The sequence below is a fragment of the Hippopotamus amphibius genome, chromosome 6 (assembly GCF_030028045.1).
Source record: "Hippopotamus amphibius kiboko isolate mHipAmp2 chromosome 6, mHipAmp2.hap2, whole genome shotgun sequence".
NCBI lineage: Eukaryota > Metazoa > Chordata > Mammalia > Artiodactyla > Hippopotamidae > Hippopotamus > Hippopotamus amphibius.
In genome coordinates, this window is record NC_080191.1 from 106,907,866 (window position 1) to 106,930,879 (window position 23,014).

At 38.3% G+C, this 23,014-nt stretch overlaps 1 protein-coding gene and 1 non-coding gene across 2 annotated transcripts; one reads left to right on the forward strand and one right to left on the reverse strand.

The window, feature by feature from the left end:
* Positions 1-6,601: 6,601 nt before the first annotated feature.
* SGO1 (shugoshin 1) lies at positions 6,602-22,836 on the reverse strand. The gene is made up of 8 exons (XM_057737660.1): positions 22,689-22,836; positions 20,064-20,218; positions 19,788-19,984; positions 15,827-15,903; positions 14,121-14,179; positions 12,789-13,607; positions 10,425-10,614; positions 6,602-10,229 (listed from the first exon to the last, which is right to left on the reverse strand). The coding sequence occupies exons 2-8, from the start codon at positions 20,203-20,205 to the stop codon at positions 10,112-10,114; spliced, it is 1,602 nt and encodes a 533-aa protein (XP_057593643.1). The 5' UTR covers positions 20,206-20,218; positions 22,689-22,836; the 3' UTR covers positions 6,602-10,111.
* TRNAR-CCG (transfer RNA arginine (anticodon CCG)) lies at positions 11,701-11,773 on the forward strand. Its single transcript has one exon. It is a non-coding gene; the product is annotated as a tRNA-Arg (tRNA).
* Positions 22,837-23,014: the final 178 nt, after the last annotated feature.

Below are 23,014 nucleotides of genomic sequence, written 5' to 3' on the forward strand. Positions count from 1 at the left end.
AAAAGATACATGGATCAATGAAATAGGATAGAGAGCCCAGAAATAAACCCATGCACTTATGGTCAATTAATCTACAGTAAAGAAGGCAAGAATATACGATGGATAAAAGACAGGCGCTTCAATAAGTGGTGCTGGGAAAACTGGACAGTTACATGTAAAAGAATAAAATTAAAACATTCTCTAACATCACAAACAAAAATAAACTCAAAGACCTAAATGTAAGACTAGATACTATAAAACTCCTAGAGGAAAACATAGGCAGAACACTCTTTGACATAAACTGCAGCAGTATTTTTTTGGATCAGTCTCCTAGAGTAATGGAAACAAAAGCAAAAATTAACAAATGGGACTTAATTAAACTTAAAATCTTTTTCAAAGCAAAGGAAACCAGAAATGAAAAGACAACTTATGGAATGGGAGAAAATATTTGCAAAGGATGCAACAGACAGGGCTTAATTTCCAAAATACAGAAACAACTCATGCAGCTCAATATCAAAAAAACAAAGAACCCAATCAAAAAATGGGCAGAAGACCTAAATGTACACATTACTCCAAAGAAGACATACAGATGGCCAAAAGGCACATGCAAAGATGCTGAAACATCACCAAATATTAGAGAAATGCAAATCAAAACTATAGTGAGGTACCACCTCACACCAATCAGAATTGCCATCATCAAAAAATCTACAAATAACAAGTGCTGGAGAGGGTGTGGAGAAAAGGGAACCTTCCTACAACTGTTGGTGAGAATGTAAATTGGTGCGGACACTATAGAGAGCAGTACAGAGATTCCTAATAAAACTAAAAATAGAGTTATCACATAATCTAGCAATCCCACTCTTGAGCATATATCCAGACAAAAGTCTAACTCAAAATGACACATGCATGGATCATCGACAGATGAATGGATGGAGAAGATGTGGTACATATACACAGTGGAGTATTGCTCAGCTGTAAAAAGGAATGAAATTGGGACATTTGTAGAGACATGGATGGACCTAGAGACTGCCAGACAGAGTGAAGTGAGTCAGAAAGAGAAAAACAAGGGGGCTGGCACAGCCTCGCAGCTCGTGCTGCAGTCTGCAGTGCCCGGTGCAGCGTCTCTGCGCACATCCCACCACCGCCATCTTGGACTGAGGTGTCGGGTGCAGCAGTTTCTCACTCGGAACTCTGGTCTGAAGTGCCCGGTGCAAGGCCCCCATGAGCAGGTGAAACCAGACATCACAAAGGAAAAGAAAGAAAAAGAAAAGAAAAGAAGGAAGGAAGGAGAGAAGTGAAGGAAGGAAGAAAAGAAGAAAGGAAGGAGGAAGAGAAAGAATCCAGTTTAGAGGACAAGCAACCCCAAAAGTTTGGACAACCATGAGGAAACAAAGAAACACCATGCAGGCAAAGGAGCAGGAAAAAAACCCACAAGACCAAATAAATGAGGAGGAAATAGGAAAAATGCCTGAAAAAGAATTTAGAGTAATGATAGTAAAAATGATACAAAATCTCGATAACAAAATAGAGAAAGTACAAGAAACAGTTCATAAGAACTCAGAAAAACAAACAGCAATGCATAACAAAATAACTGAAATTAAAAATACTCTAGATGCTATAACCAGCAGAATGACTGAGGCAGAAGAACGAATAAGTGAGTTGGAAGATAGAATGGGAGAAATAAACACCACAGAGCAGGAAAAAGATAAAAAAATAAAAAGACTAGAAGACAGCCTCAGAGACCTCAGTGATAACCTTAAACGTACCAACATTCGAATTATAGGCATCCCAGAAGAAGAAGAAAACAAGAAAGGGTCTGAGAAAATATTTGAAGAGGTTCTAGTGGAAAACTTCCCCAACATGGGAAAGGAAATAATTCACCAAGTCCAAGAAGCACAGAGAGTCCCATACAGAATAAACCCAAGGAGAAATACACCAAGACACATATTAATCAAACTAATGACAATTAAACACAAAGAAAAAATATTAAAAGCAGCAAGAGAAAAGCAACAAACAACATATAAGGGAAAACCCATCAGGATAACAGCTGACCTTTCTACAGAAACTCTGCAGGCCAGAAGGGAATGGCAGGATATACTGAAAGTCCTGAAAGAGAGAAACCTACAGCCAAGAATACTCTACCCAGCAAGAATCTCATTCAGATTTGAGGGAGAAATCAAAAGCTTTCCAGACAAGCAAAAGTGAAGAGAATTCAGCACCACCAAACCAGCCTTACAACAAGTGCTAAAGGAACTTCTCTAAGTAGGAAACACAAGAAAAGGAAAACACCTACAAATACAAACCCAAAACAATTAAGAAAATGGTAATTGGAACACACATGTCAATAATCATTTTAAATGTCAATGGATTAAATGCTCCAACCAAAAGACACAGACTGGCTGAATGGATACAAAAACAAGACCCTTCTATATGCTGCCTACAAGAAACCCACTTCAGACCAAGGGATACATATAGACTGAAAGTCAAGGGATGGAAAAAGATATTCCATGCCAATGGAAGTCAAAAGAAAGCTGGAGTAGCAATACTCATATCAGACAAATTAGACTTGAAAGTAAAGACTATTAAAAGAGACAAGGAAGGACACTACATCATGATCAAGGGATCCATCCAAGAAGAACATATCACAATGGTAAATATCTATGCCCCCAATATAGGAGCACCTCAATACATAAGGCAAATGCTAACAGCTATAAAAGGGGACATCGATAGTAACACAATTATAGTGGGAGACTTGAACACCCCACTTACATCAATGGACAGATCATCCAAACAGAAAATCAATAAAGACACACAAGCTTTAAATGACACATTAGACCATCTCGACTTAATTGATATTTATAGGACATTCCATCCAAAAACGACAGCCTACACTTTCTTCTCAAGTGCACACGGAACATTTTCCAGGATAGATCACATCTTGGGTCACAAATCAAACCTCAGCAAGTTCAAGAAAATTGAAATCATATCAAGCATCTTCTCAGACCACAACGCCATGAGACTAGATATCAATTACAGGAAAAAAACTGCAAAAAATACAAACACATGGAGGCTAAACAACTCACTCTTAAACAACCAAGGAATCACTACAGAAATCAAAGAGGAAATCAAAAAATATCTAGAAACAAATGACAACGAAAACACAACAACCCAAAACCTATGGGACGCAGCAAAAGCATTTCTAAGAGGGAAGTTTATAGCAATACAGTCCTACCTTAAGAAACAAGAAAATGATCGAATAAACAACCTAACCTTACACCTAAAACAACTAGAGAAAGAAGAACAAAGAAACCCCAAAGTGAGCAGAAGGAAAGAAATCATAAAGATCAGAGCAGAAATAAATGAAAAAGAAAGGAAAGAAACCATAAGAAAAATAAATAAAACTAAAAGCTGGTTCTTTGAGAAGATTAACAAAATTGATAAACCATTAGCCAGACTCATCAAGAAAAAAAGGGAGAAGATGCAAATCAACAGAATTAGAAATGAAAAAGGAGAAGTAACAACGGACGCCTCAGAAATACAAAAGAAATACAAAAGGATAACCTGGAAGAAATGGATACATTCTTAGAAAAATACAATCTTCCAAGACTGAACCAGGAAGAAACAGAAACCATGAACAGACCAATCAGAAGTACAGAAATTGAGGCAGTGATTAAAAATCTCCCAACACACAAAAGCCCAGGACCAGATGGATTCACGGGCAAATTCTATCAAACATTTAGAGAAGAGCTAACACCTATCCTTCTCAAACTCTTCCAAAATATTGCAGAAGGCGGAGCACTCCCAAACTCATTCTACGAGGCTACCATCACCCTGATACCAAAACCAGGCAAAGATGTCACAAAAAAAGAAAACTACAGACCAATATCACTGATGAATACAGATGCAAAAATCCTCAACAAAATACTAGCTAACAGACTGCAACAGCACATTAAAAAAATCATACACCACGATCAAGTGGGGTTTATCCCTGGGATGCAAGGATTCTTCAATATACGCAAATCAATCAACGTGATACATCATATCAACAACTTGAAGGATAAAAACCATATGATCATTTCAATAGATGCAGAAAAAGCTTTTGACAAAGTTCAACATCCATTTATGATAAAAGCTCTCCAGAAAATGGGCATAGAAGGAAATTACCTCAACATCATAAAAGCCATATATGACAAACCAAAAGCCAACATTGTTCTCAATGGAGAAAAACTGGAAGAATTCCCTCTAAGAACAGGAACAAGACAAGGGTGTCCACTCTCACCACTATTATTCAACATAGTTTTGGAAGTGTTAGCCACAGCAATCAGAGAAGAAAAAGAAATCAAAGGAATCCAAATTGGAAAAGAAGAAGTAAAATTGTCACTCTTTGCACATGACATGATATTATATATAGAAAACCCTAAAGACTCTACCAGAAAACTGCTAGCACTCATTGATGAGTTTAGTAAAGTAGCAGGATACAAAATTAATGCACAGAAATCTCTTGCATTCCTATACACTAACAACGGAAGAGCAGAAAGAGAAGTTAAGGGAACTCTCCCATTCACCATTGCAACAAAAAGAATCAAATACCTAGGAAGAAACCTGCCTAAGGAGGCAAAAGATCTGTATGCAGAAAACTTTAAGACACTGATGAAAGAAATCAAAGACGACACAAACAGATGGAGGGACATACCATGTTCCTGGATTGGAAGAATCAACATAGTGAAAATGACTGTACTACCCAAAGCAATTTACAGATTCAATGCAATACCGATCAAATTACCAATGGCATTCTTCACAGAACTAGAGCAAGAAATCTTACGATTTGTATGGAAACGCAAAAGTCCCTGAATAGCCAAAGCAATCTTGAGAAGGAAAAATGGAGTTGGTGGAATCAGGCTTCCTGACTTCAAACTATACTACAAGGCCACAGTGATCAAGATAGTATGGTACTGGCACAAAAATAGAAAGGATGATCAATGGAATAGAATAGAGAACTCAGAAGTAAGCCCAAACACATATGGGCACCTTATCTTTGACAAAGGAGGCACGAGTATACAATGGAAAAAAGACAGCCTCTTCAATAAGTGGTGCTGGGAAAACTGGACAGCAACATGTAAAAGAATGAAATTCGAACACTTCCTAACACCATACACAAAAATAAACTCCAAATGGATTGGGGACCTACATGTAAGGCCAGACACTATAAAACTCCTAGAGGAAAACATAGGCAGAACACTCTTTGACATACATCAAAGCAACATCCTTTTTGACCCACCTCCTAGAATCATGGAAATAAAATCAAGAATAAACGAATGGGACCTCATGAAACTTAAAAGCTTTTGCACAGCAAAAGAAACCATAAACAAGACTAAAAGGCAACCCTCAGAATGGGAAAAAAGAATTGCCTATGAAACAACGGACAAAGGATTAACCTCCAAAATATACAAGCAGCTCATGCAGCTTCATACCAAAAAAGCAAATAACCCAATCCACAAATGGGCAGAAGACCTAAATAGACATTTCTCCAAAGAAGACATACAGATGGCCAACAAACACATGAAAAGATGCTCAACATCACTCATCATCAGAGAAATGCAAGTCAAAGCCACAATGAGGTATCACCTCACACCAATCAGAATGGCCATCATCACAAAGTCTGGAAACAACAAATGTTGGAGAGGGTGTGGAGAAAAGGGAACTCTCCTGCACTGTTGGTGGGACTGCAAGTTGGTACAGCCACTATGGAAAACAATTTGGAGGTTCCTTAAAAAACTACAAATAGAACTACCATATGATCCAGTCATCCCACTCCTGGGCATATACCCAAAGAAAACCATAATCCCAAAAGAAACTTGTACCATAATGTTTATTGCAGCACTCTTTACAATAGCCAGGACATGGAAGCAACCTAAATGCCCATCAACAAATGAATGGATACAGAAGATGTGGCATATATATACAATGGAATATTACTCAGCTATAAAAAGGGATGAGATGGAGCTATATGTAATGAGGTGGATAGAACTACAATCTGTCATACAGAGTGAAGTAAGCCAGAAAGAGAAGGACAAATATTGTATGCTAACTCACATATACGGAATCTAAAAATGGTACTGATGAACTCAGTGACAAGAACAAGGAAGCAGATACAGAGAATGGACTGGAGAACTCGAGGTATGGGAGGGGGCGGGGGGTGAGAAGAAGCGAGAGAATAGCACAGACATATATATACTACCAACTGTAAAAGAGTCAGTGGGAAGTTGTTGTATAACAAAGGGAGTCCAACTCGAGGATGGAAGATGCCTTAGAGGACCGGGGCAGGGAGGGTGGGGGGGACTCGAGGGGGGGGGGCGTCAAGGAAGGGAGGGAATATGGGGATATGTGTATAAAAACAGTTGATTGAACCTGGTGTACCCCCCAAAAAAATTAAAAAAAATAAAAAATAAAAAAAAAAGAAAGAGAAAAACAAATATCGTATATTAGCACATGTGTGCAGAATATAGAAAAATGGGACAGATCAACCAGTTTGCAAGACAGAAATAGACACAGATGTAGAGAACAAACAATATGGACACCAAGGGGGGAATGCGATGGGTGGTTGGGGTGGGATGAATTGAGAGCCTGGGATTGCCATATACATGTTACTAATAAGAAAAAAATAGCAAATTGTACGCTTTAAATATATGCAGTTTATTGTATGTCAATCACATCTCAATAAAAGTTCTAAAAAAAAAAAAACCCCATGGACTCCACTATTCATAGCAGCACTATTTACAATAGCCAAGACATGGAAACAACCTAAATCCCAAATGACACATGAATGGATAAAGATGTGGTACATATATACAATGGAATATTACTCAGCCATGAAAAAAGAATGAAATCATGCCATTTGCAGCAACATGGATGGACCTAGAGATTATCACACTAAGTGAAGTAAGTCAGACAAACAAATACCATATGATATCACTTACATGTGGAATTTAAAAAATGACATTATTTACATAACAGAAATTGACCCACAGACACAGAAAACAAACTTATGGTTACCAAAAGGGAAAGGTGGGGGGAGGAAGGTTAAATTAGGAGTTTGGGATTAACAGATAAGAACTATATATAAAATAGACAAACAAGAAGGGTGCACAGGGAAATATATTCAATATCTTGTAATAACCTATAAGAAGAATCTCCATTATAGGTTATATGTATAACTGAATTACTTTGTTGTACACTTGAAACTAACACAACATTGTAAATCAAGTATGCTGCAATAAAAAAAGTAAATACATATTTAAATTTAAAAAATTTAGTTTGGAAAATGAAATAGTACTTTTTTCAGAAGAATTGGTACAACCATTTAGAGAGTAACGCTACTTCTAGGTACTAACACCATGGAAACTTATTTACACATGTACGAGAAAGCATAATATTCACTGCAGCACTAAGTTATAATAATGAAAACAGTGGAAGCAAATTGTTTCTCAAAAGAAGAGTAAGTCTGATTTATTTATATAACCAGACACTGTACACTGATGAAGATAATCTACATCTGCCAATGTGGACAAATCTAAAAACACAATGTTGAGCTAAAAGTAGTTGCAAAAAGATACGTACAACCTAACAGTCACGTAAAATGTTTAACACGGAAAACAATCTTAGCAGTCTATGAATAAATGCCACAAGAATAAAGAAATATTAAAAGTACAAAAACTATAAGCATATAAAACTGCCAAATTTAGAGTAATAATTGATTCTGGAGATGAAGGGAAGGTGAAGATCAAAGCTAGACAAAAAAAGTCAGAAGAGAAAGATCTATAAAGTAATAGTGAAGGCATTCAGTGGTATAAGGCAGGAATTGGCAATCTTTTGGGGTAAAGGACTCGAGAGTAAATATTTTAAGCTTTGCAGACATAAAGAGACAATGAAGGATATTATGTTAAGTACTTTATTGAGGTTCAAAGTTAGTGTTTTCTATCATCAAAATTGATAGTAAGTGTTTGATTTAAAAACATAAAAAACATTTTTAGCTTGCAGACCATACAAAAGCAAGCAGAGGGCTGAATCTGGTCTGTAGGCTGCAGTATGCACACTGCTGGCCTAGAGCAGCATGGTGCAACAGAACTTTCTGTGGTGACAGGAGTGTTGTACATCCGCATTGTCCCCAGTATGGTAACCACTAGACACATGTGGCTGTTAAGCACTGTGACTGAGAAATTAAACTTTAAATTGCATTGAATCTTAATTAAGATAGCCATTCTAGAGTTCCTATGAATTTAAAGAACAGGTGTGAGGGGAGTGGTTGAACAAACAAACTGGGAACATTGAGCCTGTGATGGGAGAGGAGAACATATGAATCAGTGACTCCATCAGGCACAGGAAAATTTGGGCTGATGGAAAGGCTTTTGGGTGTGACTGGTATGGAATACAGGAAGATGTGGAGATGCAGTCAAGAGTACTAAATGGATAGCTGATGAGAACCTACTGTATAGCACAGGGAACTCTACTCAGTGTTCTCTGGTGACCTAAATGGGAAGGTAGTCCAAAAAAGAGGGAATATATGTATACACAGAACTGATTCACTTTGTTGCGCAGCAGAAACAACATTGTAAATCAACTATACTGCAATAAAAATTTTTTAAAAAATTAATTAAAAAAAAAAAGAAAAAACTTGAGATCAGGTAGAAGAGTCACCCAGTAAAACGGAAATTGTTTATCACGGATGGGAAGGTTCCACATCAAGAAGTTGAAAGAGAAAAGATGTGTGAGGATGGGAGTGTGATGGGGTGAGGATTACAGAGAAAACCAAGGGTTGGGAGAGAAAACCCCAAGAAGGGCTAGATGGTGAAGGCTGGAGAGAAAGAGGACCAGAGAGATATGCTACCTCTGATACTTAAAGAACAGAAGAAAAACACAAGCACTATCTTATACAAACTTTATTGCTCTTTAAAAATGAATAATTTTGAAGTTTAAAGAGGTATATACAAGTACAGGCTTCAAACTCTCTGATCTGAACTAATTCCCTCTCACTGAACTAACTTTTTTTTTAAACTACTTAAAATTTTATTCTTTAATTAGGAAGCTTGGAGAAAAAAAGTTACATCAGGATTTAAAGGCAAAGGCAGAGACTCAAAACCAGCTGGTTTTTCCTTGTTAGGCTGGAGAAGAGTTTAAACCAGGCCAGACCCACTCCAGCTCTGGCCACAGTCTACTCTCTACATCCTGGTCCCAGGTTTGTCTGGTTGCAAACTGGCTTTGCTTTGTCCGAGGACCTAGCTTGAGTGAATTCATGTTTTCCTCAAGTCTGAGCATCCCTTGTACCTGCCACTGGTGGTGCCACTCGGCCAGGGACTTAGGAATTTGATCAAAAATACAAAAAAACTCTTGGCATTCACACATTTAACTTTTGGTATTTTTGACTAAACAAGGAACTATTCTGAAAGGCCATGACACAATAATTTGTGATTTTGCTGACGTATCACTTTGAACAACGTACACCTGGAGCTGGGGCTTCAGAGCTAGTCACTTACTTGGTCCTGAGCCTAAACAACCATCAATTCTCCAATCATGATCTCATACACATTTTATCTGAAAAACCGAATACAACAATCATATAGGGGATCCACAAACAGCTTAGGGTATACCCTACTGTGAATGACAAGGGTTTACTTTATTCAAATATTGTACAAAGAGTTTCGAAATATCCTCAGCCTGTCTTCAAAAATCACTCATTCAAAATCATTCATTCGATCACAGTATTGCCTACTTAAGGGAAAAATAAAGATGTCTTATAATTAAAACATCTTAATTTGAAGAAACAATTTCCAAATGTTGGTAAGATACATTTTGATTAAAATTAAAAGTTTTAGGCAGTATAAAAAATCTAAACTATTATAGTACTTAAGTCCAAGTATTTGTATCTGTGAGAAAAAATAAACCAAATGTATTAAAGGTTTAAGAAAAAAACATTACATCTGAAGTACAGTTTTGAAGAAATGTTCATGATCTAGAGTCCTGTCAAAAGAATATTCTATGGTAATAGTTCAACTCACTTGAACACTATCTTACAGATTCTCTCTTGGCGCCACAGAAGAGGGTGTAGGATGAATTTAAACAGCATCCAACAAACGCTTCATTGTACTTGCGTCATACTTTTTTTTTTAGAACTGCGTCTGGAATCCTTTTTCTGCTTGAAAATAGGCGAATTCAAGAAATACAAATCTGTAAAAGGGTCCCCTCTTCTCAGTTTCCTGTAAGAGTAAAGAGAACTCTTAGCCATCATTATAAGCATCCCAATACTAACTTACTCTTCACCGTAAATTTACTGTAGAGTACGCCATTGTTAATATTCCTGGTTCAGTGTTTCATCAAAATGGTGTATTTCAAATAACTCACTCCCCCCACATGTATCATAATAATTGAGTTCCCACAAGCCAAATACTTACGAAGCGAGCGTGGGTTCCTTATAGTTCACACTGGCTGTGCACCTACGTTTACGCAAAGACACTGGTGGGCTTTCTACGTTCTTTTTTGGAGAAAGAGAAGGTTTTCTGGTTTTCACTACAGGATACAAGGAGACATTTGTGATATCCTTTAGGCTAAAATGAGGTGACTGGTGAGTTTCAGGTAGTGCACCTACAAAAACAAGTTTTATTGAATATGGTTCCAACAAACAAACAAACATAGGAACTAAAATTGTATGCAATTACACATCTTAAAAGTATACAAAATCTAGCATTTTATAACATGGATTTTAAAAAATGTGTTCATCATTTTTTCCTCCCAGATAACATTGAAATATTAATTATTGTAGTTGTGAAGAACTGACTAAAACAATAGTTTACTAAAACTTAAAATTCTTAAAAATTAAAGAAAAAAGTAAGATTCTTCCAGGATATCTTGGGCACAATGAATTAAACTATGCAATTTCCTTTAGTCACATCTTCCAGGTCTCTATCTCTTTCAATTCCAAAGTTTATCATGAAGTGGCTTCTTAATAGTCTTAAAAGCCACTTAAACTCATTCTATTAAATACATGAGAATTCTAAATGGTAGTCTCTGGGTAAATCAGGAGAAAAGGGGTTCCCTCTAGTAAAGCTAGTAGGTTAAAAATTTACACAATTTTTTTTCTGTCATAAACGTCCAAGTTATTCTACTTGAAGCTGCATCTATATTGGGAGACAGCTACCCAGCACACAGTAAGAACACTATAAGACAAGCAAGCTCTTAAAATAGATTTAAAAAGCAAGTCATTTCCCAAGAGAAGCTAAACTGTAACTGTAAAATGACTTTATATTTGGTAACCATTGTCCCGGGTTATCTGGGTTTCAAATATTCTGTGCTTCTTGTCTCTACATAAGCATATTGTACTATACTAATTATTCCAAATTTCAGTTTGGAAAATATGGTTAAACAACATCAGATCAGTTGCTATATTCTAGAATAAAGCTTCTAAAACTTTAATGCATATACAAATCTTCTGGGGAATTTGTTAAAAAGATACAGATTCTGATTCAAGGATGTGGGGTATGGCCTGAGATTCTGCTTTCTAAGCAGTTTCCAGGTAATGCTGATGCTGATGGTCTGGGGACCAAACTCTGAGTAACACTATTTTAGAGTGTATTTTTTTTTCTTTTAAAAATTTATTATGAAAAACTTCAGGTATACACAAGGATGAGCCCCCAGTTATTCAGCTTCAATAATTATCAACATTTTGGGACTTCCCTGGTGGCACAGTGGTTAAGACTCTGTGCTCCGAATGCAGGGGCCCCAGGTTCAATCCCTGGTCAGGGAACTAGATCCACATGCATGCCGCAACTAAGGAGCCCATCTGCCACAACTAAGACCCAGCACAACCAAATTAAAAAAAAAAAAATTATCAACATTTTTCCAATCTTGTTTGATTTACTCTAAAATTATTACAGCATATTTTTAAAAAAAGATATTTGCATGCTACCACCACCTAACTGGTTGACCTTGGAAAGTCCTTTAGCTTTTTTAGGCTTTACTTTCTTTATAAACAAACCAAGCATGATCACACCTACATGTCACAGAGCTGTTCTGAGGATCAAATGAATTAGCGTGACAATATTTTGAGAATGATAAAACCTCATTTTCATGATAAGTCTGCCTGTTTATGTTAGTTTCCCCATACTAACTAAAATTCCCAGATGAGAATCTCTGTGGGCAGGTGCAGGCTGTATCATCAACATTTGAACCATGCCTACTTTTTGATCTAACCAATAAAAGCAAGATTTTCTAAGCCACAGTTTTTAGATGTTTTACAAATATCTTACAAAAGAATACTAAGCCCATCAATTGAGGAGAAGGTTTTCTTGGTCTTACTAGGTCACCGTCCCTAAATAGGAAGTTACTTAAAATTGTGGTTCAAGGTGACTATAAAGAAAAGCCATTAAAATTACAGGTCGCTGAATTCAAGTTTGACTTCATTTTCAAGCGGATGTTTCAGGGTAGTGTATAATAGGTATTTTAATTCAACTTAACTCCACAAAAGCTTTTTCCTAACCTTGGAAGGTTTCATTTACTGAAAGTAAAAATGCTTTCTCCACAACAAGCAGTATTTGTTCTTAAAGAGGATTTAAATGTGCTTAAAGCATGTCAAAGCGACACAACTGTGATTTCCACCCCCCAGTCACCCACTATTTAAACTGACTGTAACTTTCCCCAGAGACAGATGGTAAGTCTGTAACCTCCCCCAGAGAAACAGATGGTAAGTATAGTATACATGCACCAGGAGTGATCACTTATCATAAACATTAAAAATGCAGGCAAACAAGTAAATCACTTACTAGGAGGAGCTTTTGTTGGCTCAGAACCCTCTGTCTCCTTTTCATGCCTATGTTTCAGTGCTCTTTTAGATCGAGGCCTGGTGATTGGACTCCTATCTGATTCACTGGTGAGATCTTGACTGTACTTGCACGTGGGCAAATAGAGGTCATCAGAATCATCTCCTGAACCACTTGATTCACAGATGCTCACTTCAGATTCATTGCTGTTTTCTTCTCTTTTAGAATCATTGCTGGTTTTTTGTCGGAAAGGAGTGAGATGAACACCCTCTTCCAAGTTAAAATTGTAAGCATCACTGGAGGTGACAGATTTACCCAACTTTTTTTGGGAAACAGTTTTTTTATTTTCACTTTTGCTCCCTTTATACTTTGATACAGATTTTGGTTTTTTCCTTTTGTTAGCTTTTCTTTTCTCTTCTCTTTTTCTTCCTTGGGCACCTCTGTGCTTACTTTTAGAAGGTTCTGATTTATACACTAAAATGTCTGCTTTTGTTTTAGTAGATTGTCCTGGGTGAATTAGCCTCGGTGATAAGTAAATTTGATCCTTGTTCCATTGACAAACATTTTGTTCTACATTTTCAAGTATGTGCATGTTTACTGGTGGGTCTGCAAATCTAATTCTTTCCAGTTCCAAAGACTGCTCTGACAAATGACTGATTCCAAAATCATCCAAGGCACCGAAGTGACACGGATCGTCAATATGTTTCTTTAAACTGCGACGACGGAGAGATACGGTTCTAGGTAAGACGCTGTCAGTCGACTTATCTTCACCTGAATCCAAAATGAATCCCATTCTGTCTTGAGAAATAGTAGGTACTGGCTCTGAGAATTAAAAAAAAAAAAATGAGAAAAATAGTTTTACTTTATGGAAATTTAAACTTCAAGAATCTCAGAATTCAAAGTTAAAAATGGAATTAATGAAAATGCATTCTGTAGTTTCCCCGCATTTACTACAAATAAAAATCTGGGGAGCTTAATATTTACTTCCTTCCGATTGTCTGTACCTATATTCCAAGGTTGTTATGAGGGTTAGGTAAGATAAAGTATGTTAAATGCCCAACACAGAGCGTAAAACATAGTAGGCTCAGTAAACTGCAGGCACAGTTAGAGCCAAGGTTTCTGACTGTAGATTTGGAAAAATAAATGGATGTACATGTATTTTAAAACTCTTGTTAGTCTGTATAAAATAAACAAATATCTGCTTTGAGCAGAATACCAGACGAGCAGATTTAAAAAGGTAAAAAAAATAAAAATTAGAGAAATTTAATTATGTTATTTGTTCTCAAAGCTCTCATCTGACCGTTAACAGTATTTTTTGATTTTCATTTGAATTACCTGCTATTTGGAACGATTCTTCTTGTCCTGGAAAGTCAGTGTCCTGAAGAGGAACTTGCCTTAGAAAGTACCAATAAAAAATAAAAATCTATTTAACAATTATGTAGTAAAAACAAATTTTAACATTTTCTACAAAGTAAATTTTTTTCTTTTCTTTAGTATCATTTCATAATCCCATTCTGAATCACTGCATCTGTTCTGTAGCAAAAGAAACAAAACACTTATGCTGATTACACGGAGGCTAATTTGTTACTGATATTCAACTCCTGCTGGAACTAACATACCAAATTGGACAGTTCCTCCTGAAAACTTTCCATAACTCAGCATTTCATTTAACTGGAGAAACAGCCAATCAGATCGACTTATAAAATACATTAAAGAGATTCAGTTAGACTACTCTTTGGGAGCCTGGTTTATCATTAGGTGAGCTGTGATCTTTTTTGGTAGTGCATACTTTTACAGTGTTTACCTACTGACTCCTCTGAAGTTAACACTGTTCATTTGCTTTAAAAATTTTGTCCCCCTTTGGTTCATGGAACAAGAAATTTCTATTCTTTAATATGGCCATTTTATTCTAATTATAATTTTATTCTTTATTTCCTGTAGAGAATTTCCCCTTCTGGATATCAAAACTTAAGTACAAGTTTAGGTAACAGAGTTATGGCAACCAACTAATAACAATTTTAGAAATCTTATAAAAACTCAGTTACCTCATCTTACTTTTGGTCATCACATAAATATTTTGTCACATCTTAACATTCAACAGTTTAAAAACTATTCATGACTAAAATTAATGTGGGGATAGAAATCATATTAGTGATTACTTCTGCAAAGAGAGGGGCACAGACTCGAAAGGGACATGATTATGGCAGTAGCTCTCACCTGGGAACAGTTAACACCCCGGCCCCAACCCCCCCCCCCCCCCGCCCCGCAGGATATTTGGCAATGTCGTGAGACATTTTTGGTTCTTATAACTGTCAGAGAGGGGTTGCTATTGGCGTTTAGCGGGTAGAGGCCAAGGATGCTGCTAAATATCCCACAATGCTTAGGAAGGCCCCCACGACAGAGAGTGATCTAGCCCAAAATGTCAGCAGTGCTTAGACTGAGAACCCCCGGGCCAGAGTGATGGCAGTGCTGTGTATCTTAACACAGGTTTCAGCTCACAGGTGTATACATTAGTCCAACTCACAGAGCTATGTGATTAAGATCTGTGCCTTTCACTGTATCTAATTATATCTCAGTAATTCATAGGCAAACAAATAAAATACCCTTAATCCAAGAGAAGAAGAGGGTATATGAGGTCTGATGGTATTTAAGAATGAATTGGATTAGCAAGACAGTGTGACAGCTGTGCTAAATATGATATTAGATTTCTTTTCTAAACCAGGCTATTTGTAGTACTGGCAAAATACCATCATTTGAACAACCAATCCGTAGAATAAAAACACAATATAAGGAAAATATATCTGAATGGAACAGTTTAAAAATTCAAGAGACGCTTCTTGAATATCAAAAAAGTCACTAAAAAGAAGACAGCTTTGGCTTGGCTATATAGGACAGAATTTCAACATATCAAATTTTCTTAAATACATTCTTAGAATACTGGACTCCAAATACAAATATGATGCTAATTTCCTTTCATAAATGGATCACAGAATTAAATGTTTCTTGGTATTAATAATTGTAATAATGAATTTGATACTAACGGTAAGTCCTTCACAAATAAATCCCCGGAGTTGCTGTCACTACTGGAGTCCATCCCAGAGGGACATACTTCCCGGTCCTGTTAATGTATTAAAGAAAACACTGGTATAACTGAAATATTCATAACAAAGCATTCATTTATTCAACAATAAATACTTATTAACAGTCTGCTATGGTGCCAGGGGCTATTCTAGGAACTGAATCTATAGCTAGAAAATAGACTAAGTACTACCTTCTTAAAGCTTGCATTCTACTGTAGGGAGAGGAAATGGAAAAAAGCTGATAGTGATAAGTGCAGTGAAGGAAATACTCAGGGTGAAATGACAGAGTAACTGATGTCTGGAGGGCTCTTTTACATGGGATGACTTTCATCTGAAATCTGAAGAAGGCAAAAGGCCAGCCACTGAAAGAGGAAGCAGTGTAAACAGCAAATACAAAAGTCGTGATGTAGGAAAAATCTTGCTGTGTTCAGAAAAGGCCACTGGGGCTGGAACACAGTCACTGAAAAGACCAGCAGGAGGTAGGCGCACAGAAGCCACATAATGTAGGGCCTTGAGAGCCATAAGTTTGGATTTTAGTCTAAGTGTGATGGGAAGTCATTTAAATATTAAGCGGGGAAGTAAAATGATCTAAATTTTAAAAAGTTTAGTCTGGCCGGGGCTTCCTAAGTAGCGCAGTGGTTGAGAATCCGCCTGCCAATGCAGGGGACACGGGTTCGATCCCTGCTCCAGGAAGATCCCACATGCCACGGAGCAACTAAGCCCGTGCGCCGCAACTACTGAGCCTGCACTTTAGAAACCGTCAGCCACATCTATTGAGCCCATGTGCTGCAACTACTGAAGCCCACGTGCCTAGAGCCCGTGCTCTGCAACAAGAGAAGCCACAGCAATGAGGAGCCCATGCACCACAATGAAGAGTAGCCCCTGCTCACCACAACTAAAAAAAAAAAAAAAAAGTTTAGTCTGGCCACTGTGTGAAACATAGATTGAAAGGGGCCAAGGACACAGGCAGTTAGGAAGTCATCATAGTAAATCAAGCAGGACATAGCAGCTTGGACCGGAATCCTATGGCTGTGGTGGTGAAGCGCAGGGGAAGGTTTTGGGATTACAATGTGCATTTACATTGAACAGGGGTGCAGGTAGGGACAATGAGCGACAGGGAAGCTTCCTATGGTTCCTACTTGAGCAAATGAGTGGGCTGCCTTATTGAGTCAGACTTACAGAAGGAGGCAGAAGCCCACAATATCTTTGGGAGGGGGAAAATAAAGAGTTGTGCTTTGTACAAAATATGTTTGAGATCCTTTTTAAATATTTAAGTGACTATATTAAGTAGTAACTCTGTGTGTGTGGGGGTGTGTGTGTGTGTAGGTCTTTTGAGCTACAAATTTGGAAGCCACCAGCAGGCGGACAATATGAAAGCTATGGGAGGGCGTGAGATGGGCCTAGGACAACTGATGTTTAAAAAAAAGAAGCCAGCAAAAGAGATGGACATGGAACAGAAAGGTAAACAAGGAGAGTAAGATGGTAAGGAAGCTAAGAGATCAAAGTATTTCCAGCAAAGAGTCACCCCTGTACTATGTAATACTTCAAGGCCAACAAAAAAGAGAAGTTGACCCCTGAATTTGGTAACATGGAGGTTTTGGTGACCTTGACACACCATGACAATAGAATGATGAAAACCTGGTAAGAGTGAGTTCAAATGTCAATGGAAGCTGAGGAAGAGAAGACAGTTAAGTGCTCTGTTCTCTTTGGGAAAGTTCTGCTGTGAATGGAAGAAGAGAAGAAATGAGGAGATGGAGGGATGAAATCAGGAGATGTTCCACTTATTTTCTTTTCCTCTTAAGGTGAGAGAAACTAAAGCACATTTGTACATAGCTAGAATAATTTAGTAGAGGAAGTTAAATGTTGGAGGCGGGTGCAAAGTTTCAGAAGCAAAGTCCTGGAGGAGATGCAAAGAAGGAAATCTGATGCACAAGGGGAGGGACGGGCCTTGGATAGGAGCAGAGACACTTCTGCCAACGGCACAGGAAGGAAGACAGAGAACACAGTGTAGACACAGGCAGACATGCAGATCCCTGTTAGGATGACAAGAGGCCCAGTCTGATTCCTTAAATGTCACTCCAATTCAGTGCAATTGTTTTATGAAATTTGTTGTATGTATGATATGCAGACATTATAAAGAACAGGTTAATACTGTTCATCAGAAACAACTAGAAATATAATCCTGTGAAAAGTTTTAAAGTTATTATCAATATAGGTAATGTTCTAAAGCTCGTATTATTGCTGAAGATAAAGGAGAATATTTAGCTACAAAGTGACATAAAAATTGTTTAAAAGATACCTGATAAAACTCAGGGAACAAAACACTATTAGAAATTATTTTCTGATTAGTCTTTATAAGGTAAGTTAATTATTGGTAGGCCAGAAAAACTAAAGCATTTTAAGCTTTTCCATCACTGCTAAATTGACTTGAAAAACAAGGATGCGCAAGTGCACAATGATGGCTGAGAATGAGTATGTGGCAGAAAACAAACTTTGATGTTTCAAATGCTAGGAATACTTTCACCCAGCAACTAACAATATCTTCCAATAAATACTCAAAAATCATCGATAAATGACAAAAGGCCTACAATAACAGAATTTTTTCATCACTGTTTTTGTGATTATCTCATTGACTACTCACTTGACACTATTCTGTGTGATTTCAGCAAAAATTTGAAAAGGGAAGAGGAAGACACAAATGTCTTCGGAGAAATTTTTTTCCTCACTAGTTGACCAAATAAGAAAAAGAAAAAAATCTGAAAAGATTACATTCTGAAGAAAAAAATTTTTTAAATAATCTTACCCTCACACAAAGGTTAAAAAAAAAATCACTTCTAGTCTTGACAATTCTCTACCACATTACATATGTACGTATTGCATATATGTGTATATATGTGAGTATACACACCCACACATTCTTATATCATACACAGAAAAAATATGGAATCACCTTAGTTTCAGGGAAGCAAGAACTCTTTCACTGACTCCTCCTCTCAATGGAGAGATGACTTAATTCCTTTCCAGAGTCTAGACCCCTACCCTAATCAGTATCCTCTGGCTTCTTCTCCTGCCCTAGATGCCAACACAACTGTCTTCACTGGTGTGACAAACAGATGCACACCCAGGTGTTAACACCTGACGTGCACCACTGCTCTTTTCCTTCTCTGCCCCAAGGAGTGTCCCTGGCAATGGACTTTGGGAAAAAGAAAGGAGCAACTGGCTCATCCTCACTCTTCTAGGGACTACCGTGCAACAAGACCCAGAGGAGATCCTAAATCAAACTCTCTCCACATCCGTTATGTTCTGGCTGGCCTTTCTATACATCCCTGGACAGAAACCCAATCAGATGGAAACGTAGACAGCAAAATGTTCAGGATATTTCTTATTTGGGAGCTAATGTATAGTTGTCATTATTTAGTCAACTAGTAGGTAAAAATGATTCTCCATAAAGCACTTAAATACTTCCCATCTCCCCAGTTAAGGCAGTCCTTACAAAACCCCACTGGTGTAGCAAGACTACACAGAGAAGCTAAGATTTATAGCACTGATTAAAACTTTTGGACTAGTCTGCTTCCACAACCCCTTCCAGACCTCTGGCTTAGTGGCCCTTCCTCTGACTCACATCACTGACCATTCAAAGGGTCCAGCCATGCAAGAGACTAAACTATTTCTTTTATACATTGTCTTGCTACCTGCTTTCAGAAGCAAGTATACAAGGATAAGCCTCAGTCACCTACAGCTATGTGCTTGAAAGCTTTCTTAACTGGCCACACACAACTGGGCTGGTCCACTGAAAAAAGATGTGATCAATTCACTAATAACAGAGCTATCAGTCATTCACTTAAAACCATAACTGATCTAAACTGCTAATTCATGGCTTCAACATTGTTCCCAAGAAACTCAGCCTTTGTGATGAAAATACCTGAGCAGGTTCTTCAGCTTGCTGTGAAGTCAGTTTTTCCTTCAGTGCGTAGAGCTGACATGTGAGGTAGTAACATTCCTTCCTCAGTTGTAAGATGATATCCTGGGCTTCTCTCACTTTGGACTTTTCATTTTCCAAAGCTAAAACTAACATTCTGTTGTTGTCTTGGTAGTTTCTTAGCAGTGTAGAAGTGTTGGCTAAAAGAGCATAAAGATTTATCAGTTATTAAATCTAACCTTAAAAAGTGATGTAAAGGACAACACGGAAATCCCTTACTGATTATTTGGCATGGTGCGGGTATCAAAGACTTCCGTTTGCCAATCTCTGCCAAGTTTTTACTCCTTTTCTCTTTCATTCGTTTCTTTATGTCTTCAAGACTATCTTGAAAGGACTTTTTGAGGCATCTTTCCTTGGCCATCTTCTGCCTAGGGCTTTAAAACAATAGAAATATTTAATCTTTCAAAGGGTGATATCATCAAATATAAAATAAAAATGAAAACACGTTATTCATAAAAAATGGATTAAATAGAGACTTTGTAGAATTAGCCCAAAGTAGATAGCTAATCTGGTAATAACCTACATTTTGCAGCTTTTAAATTACATTAGTATTTGTGGCATAATTTTATCCTCCTCAGGTACTTTATAGGAAGGTTTAATAAATATAGAGTTCCAACCCAAAGACTCTATAATAGCTACCTATTATTCTTTAACAAATACTCACTGGGGGCTTTGTATATACCAGGCACTATGGGAAATGCTTAATATGAGGGTGAGTCAAAAACTATCGGCACTCTGGCTGTAGAATTTACTTAACTTTTAGAAAAGACAAATACATCACTTTTTGACCTAATTTCCTTGCTTTTCAATATACTTTGTCTATCTGTCAACAAGCTTTCATATTCCCTCATTAAAAACTATTTTAGGCTGCGCTGTGAGCCACGAATGCACCGCTGCCTACACTTCTTCATCAGAAGTGAACCTTCGTTCTCATAGGGCTGCTTTCAAGGGACCATACAGGTGGAAGTCTGATGGAGCAAGCTCAGGACTATAGGGAGGATGCTTTAAAACCTCAAAACAGTTTTTGCAGAGTGTCAACAGTGTGGGCAGAAGTGTGTGGGTGTGCATTGTCATGCAAGATCACAATACCCCTGGATAGCAGTCCTTTGTGTTTAATCCACAGTTTAGGCTTCAGCTCTTCAATAAGCATCTCACTGTAACAAGTGCTGTTGATTGTTGAACCTTTTTCCTGATAATATTCCAATACTGGCCCTTCAGAGTCCCAGAAAACTGTCAGCATCAATTTTCCAGCTGATGGCTGACTTTTGAACTTTTTCTTGGTCGGCGATTGAGGATGTTTCTGTTCCACACTCTGCTGTTTACTCTCAGGCTCATAGTGATGAATCCATGTCTTGTCACCAGTAATGATTCTCTGTAAGAAACTTTCACCTTCCTTAGAGTATCAGTCCAAATTCTGTTTGCAGATATCCAAATGCTTCTGTTTATGCTTTTCTGTGAATTGTTTCAGTACCAATCCTACACAAACTTCTTGAAACCTAAATATGTCACGGAACTTGGGCCTGCTAACTCATTAAATCATGCATATAGCAAACAAGACATTATAGAATTATTGTTCTACATACAGTTAAAAGTAGCAAAACATGCACTGCCAGGAGACCATGCCATTGAGTGTATTAATACATAAGTATACTTAAATCTTTCAATGCTGCAAATCAGATGGCTTCAGTATTTTGCTACTACTTTTCATGAACATCTTTTGCCCTGGATTGTAATTTGCAGATCTTAAAATTGCAAAAAATAATTCTTGTTTCCTGTGACAATGTATGTATACAATTTGCACTACAAAAGGATACCTTCACCTCCTCTAAGTTAGTCAAATATTTTCCTGAACCTTACATTTTCTTGAATATTTTCTCCAGGCCTTCCTTATTTTCTTCTGAGGTCTTAAATACAAGTAGTGTAGATTTCATTTAAATATTTTCTTTCATCCAATATATACTGGGATGTTTCCAGTAGAGCAAGCATAACTATTATTTCTAAAATACTAATGTTAAGTGGGTTGTATAAACTACCCTACACCACAATGGAGTTTTTGGAGTTCAAAACCTGGAGATGTTTGAAAGCCAGACAGATTAGGTAACTGAACAAGTTGGTTTAATTATTTTAAAAGCAGAGCTTATCCAGAAAACTTTCGTTATTACATCTAATCAATTTAAAATTACAAAAGAAATCTACCCTTTCGGAAGTTTCATTCGTGTCTAGGCCGACGGTGTTAAAAGGGGGTATGGTGGAGAGAACAAGCGAAGAGTCACAGCGCGGGACGGCAGTCTCAATCTGTACAGCATTCGGGTAAGGAGTCTGGGTTCGAAAGGACCTAGAATATTAGATCTCCATCGTAATTCTTTCATTGCTCCTGCAGCACGACTAGGACCCTGGCGAGTGCCGGCTTTTCCAGGGTGAGACGAGAAGCAAAAGAAAAGGACGACAACGGCAAAGCGGCCAGTTTGTGCGCCCTTACGTTAAGCCTGGGTTTTAACTACTGCAAACGCCTCATTTTCACATCACTTAAATCACACACTTCCGCGAGGCGGGAGGTTCGGGTCCCCACTGAACACAGGAGGAAATCTGAGCATCGCAAAGCGCAGGGCGGGTGGCTGAGCAGAGAAAGGCACCGGGTCAGGCCGACGCTACAGCCTGAGCTCTCGGCCGCCGAACTCAGAAAGACAGACGGACCCCGAGGGAAGGGGGACAGAGGTCAAGACGCCCCCGTGTCACATCTGAAAAACCTGCAGCCTCCTACGGAGAAAGCGGGACGCGGTGGAGGTGGGGGCTCCCGGAACAGGCCCGGAGACCCGCCTCCCGCAGGGACGTCCACCACGGTACCTGGGCCACGGCTTCTGCCACAGCTGTCGCCCTCCTCCTCACATGCCAAGGCTCCGCGAGGCTGTCGGACCGCGCGCGCCCCGAGCTGCGGGCCACCCAGACCTCAGGCACCTTCTCTCATCGCCCGCCGACCGCTGCGACCACATTCGAAATTCTCCGCCGCGCTCACCCATTGGCTGGCTGGACGCAGTCACGTGACGCGGCGGCGCAGGCAGAGCCCCGCCCCGCTGGTCGGCCTCACGTGACGCAATCCCGCCGAGAATCCACATCCGGGCATCCGCCACCCCTTTCCCGCGGGGGCGGAGCCAGTCGTCAGGCAGGCGCTT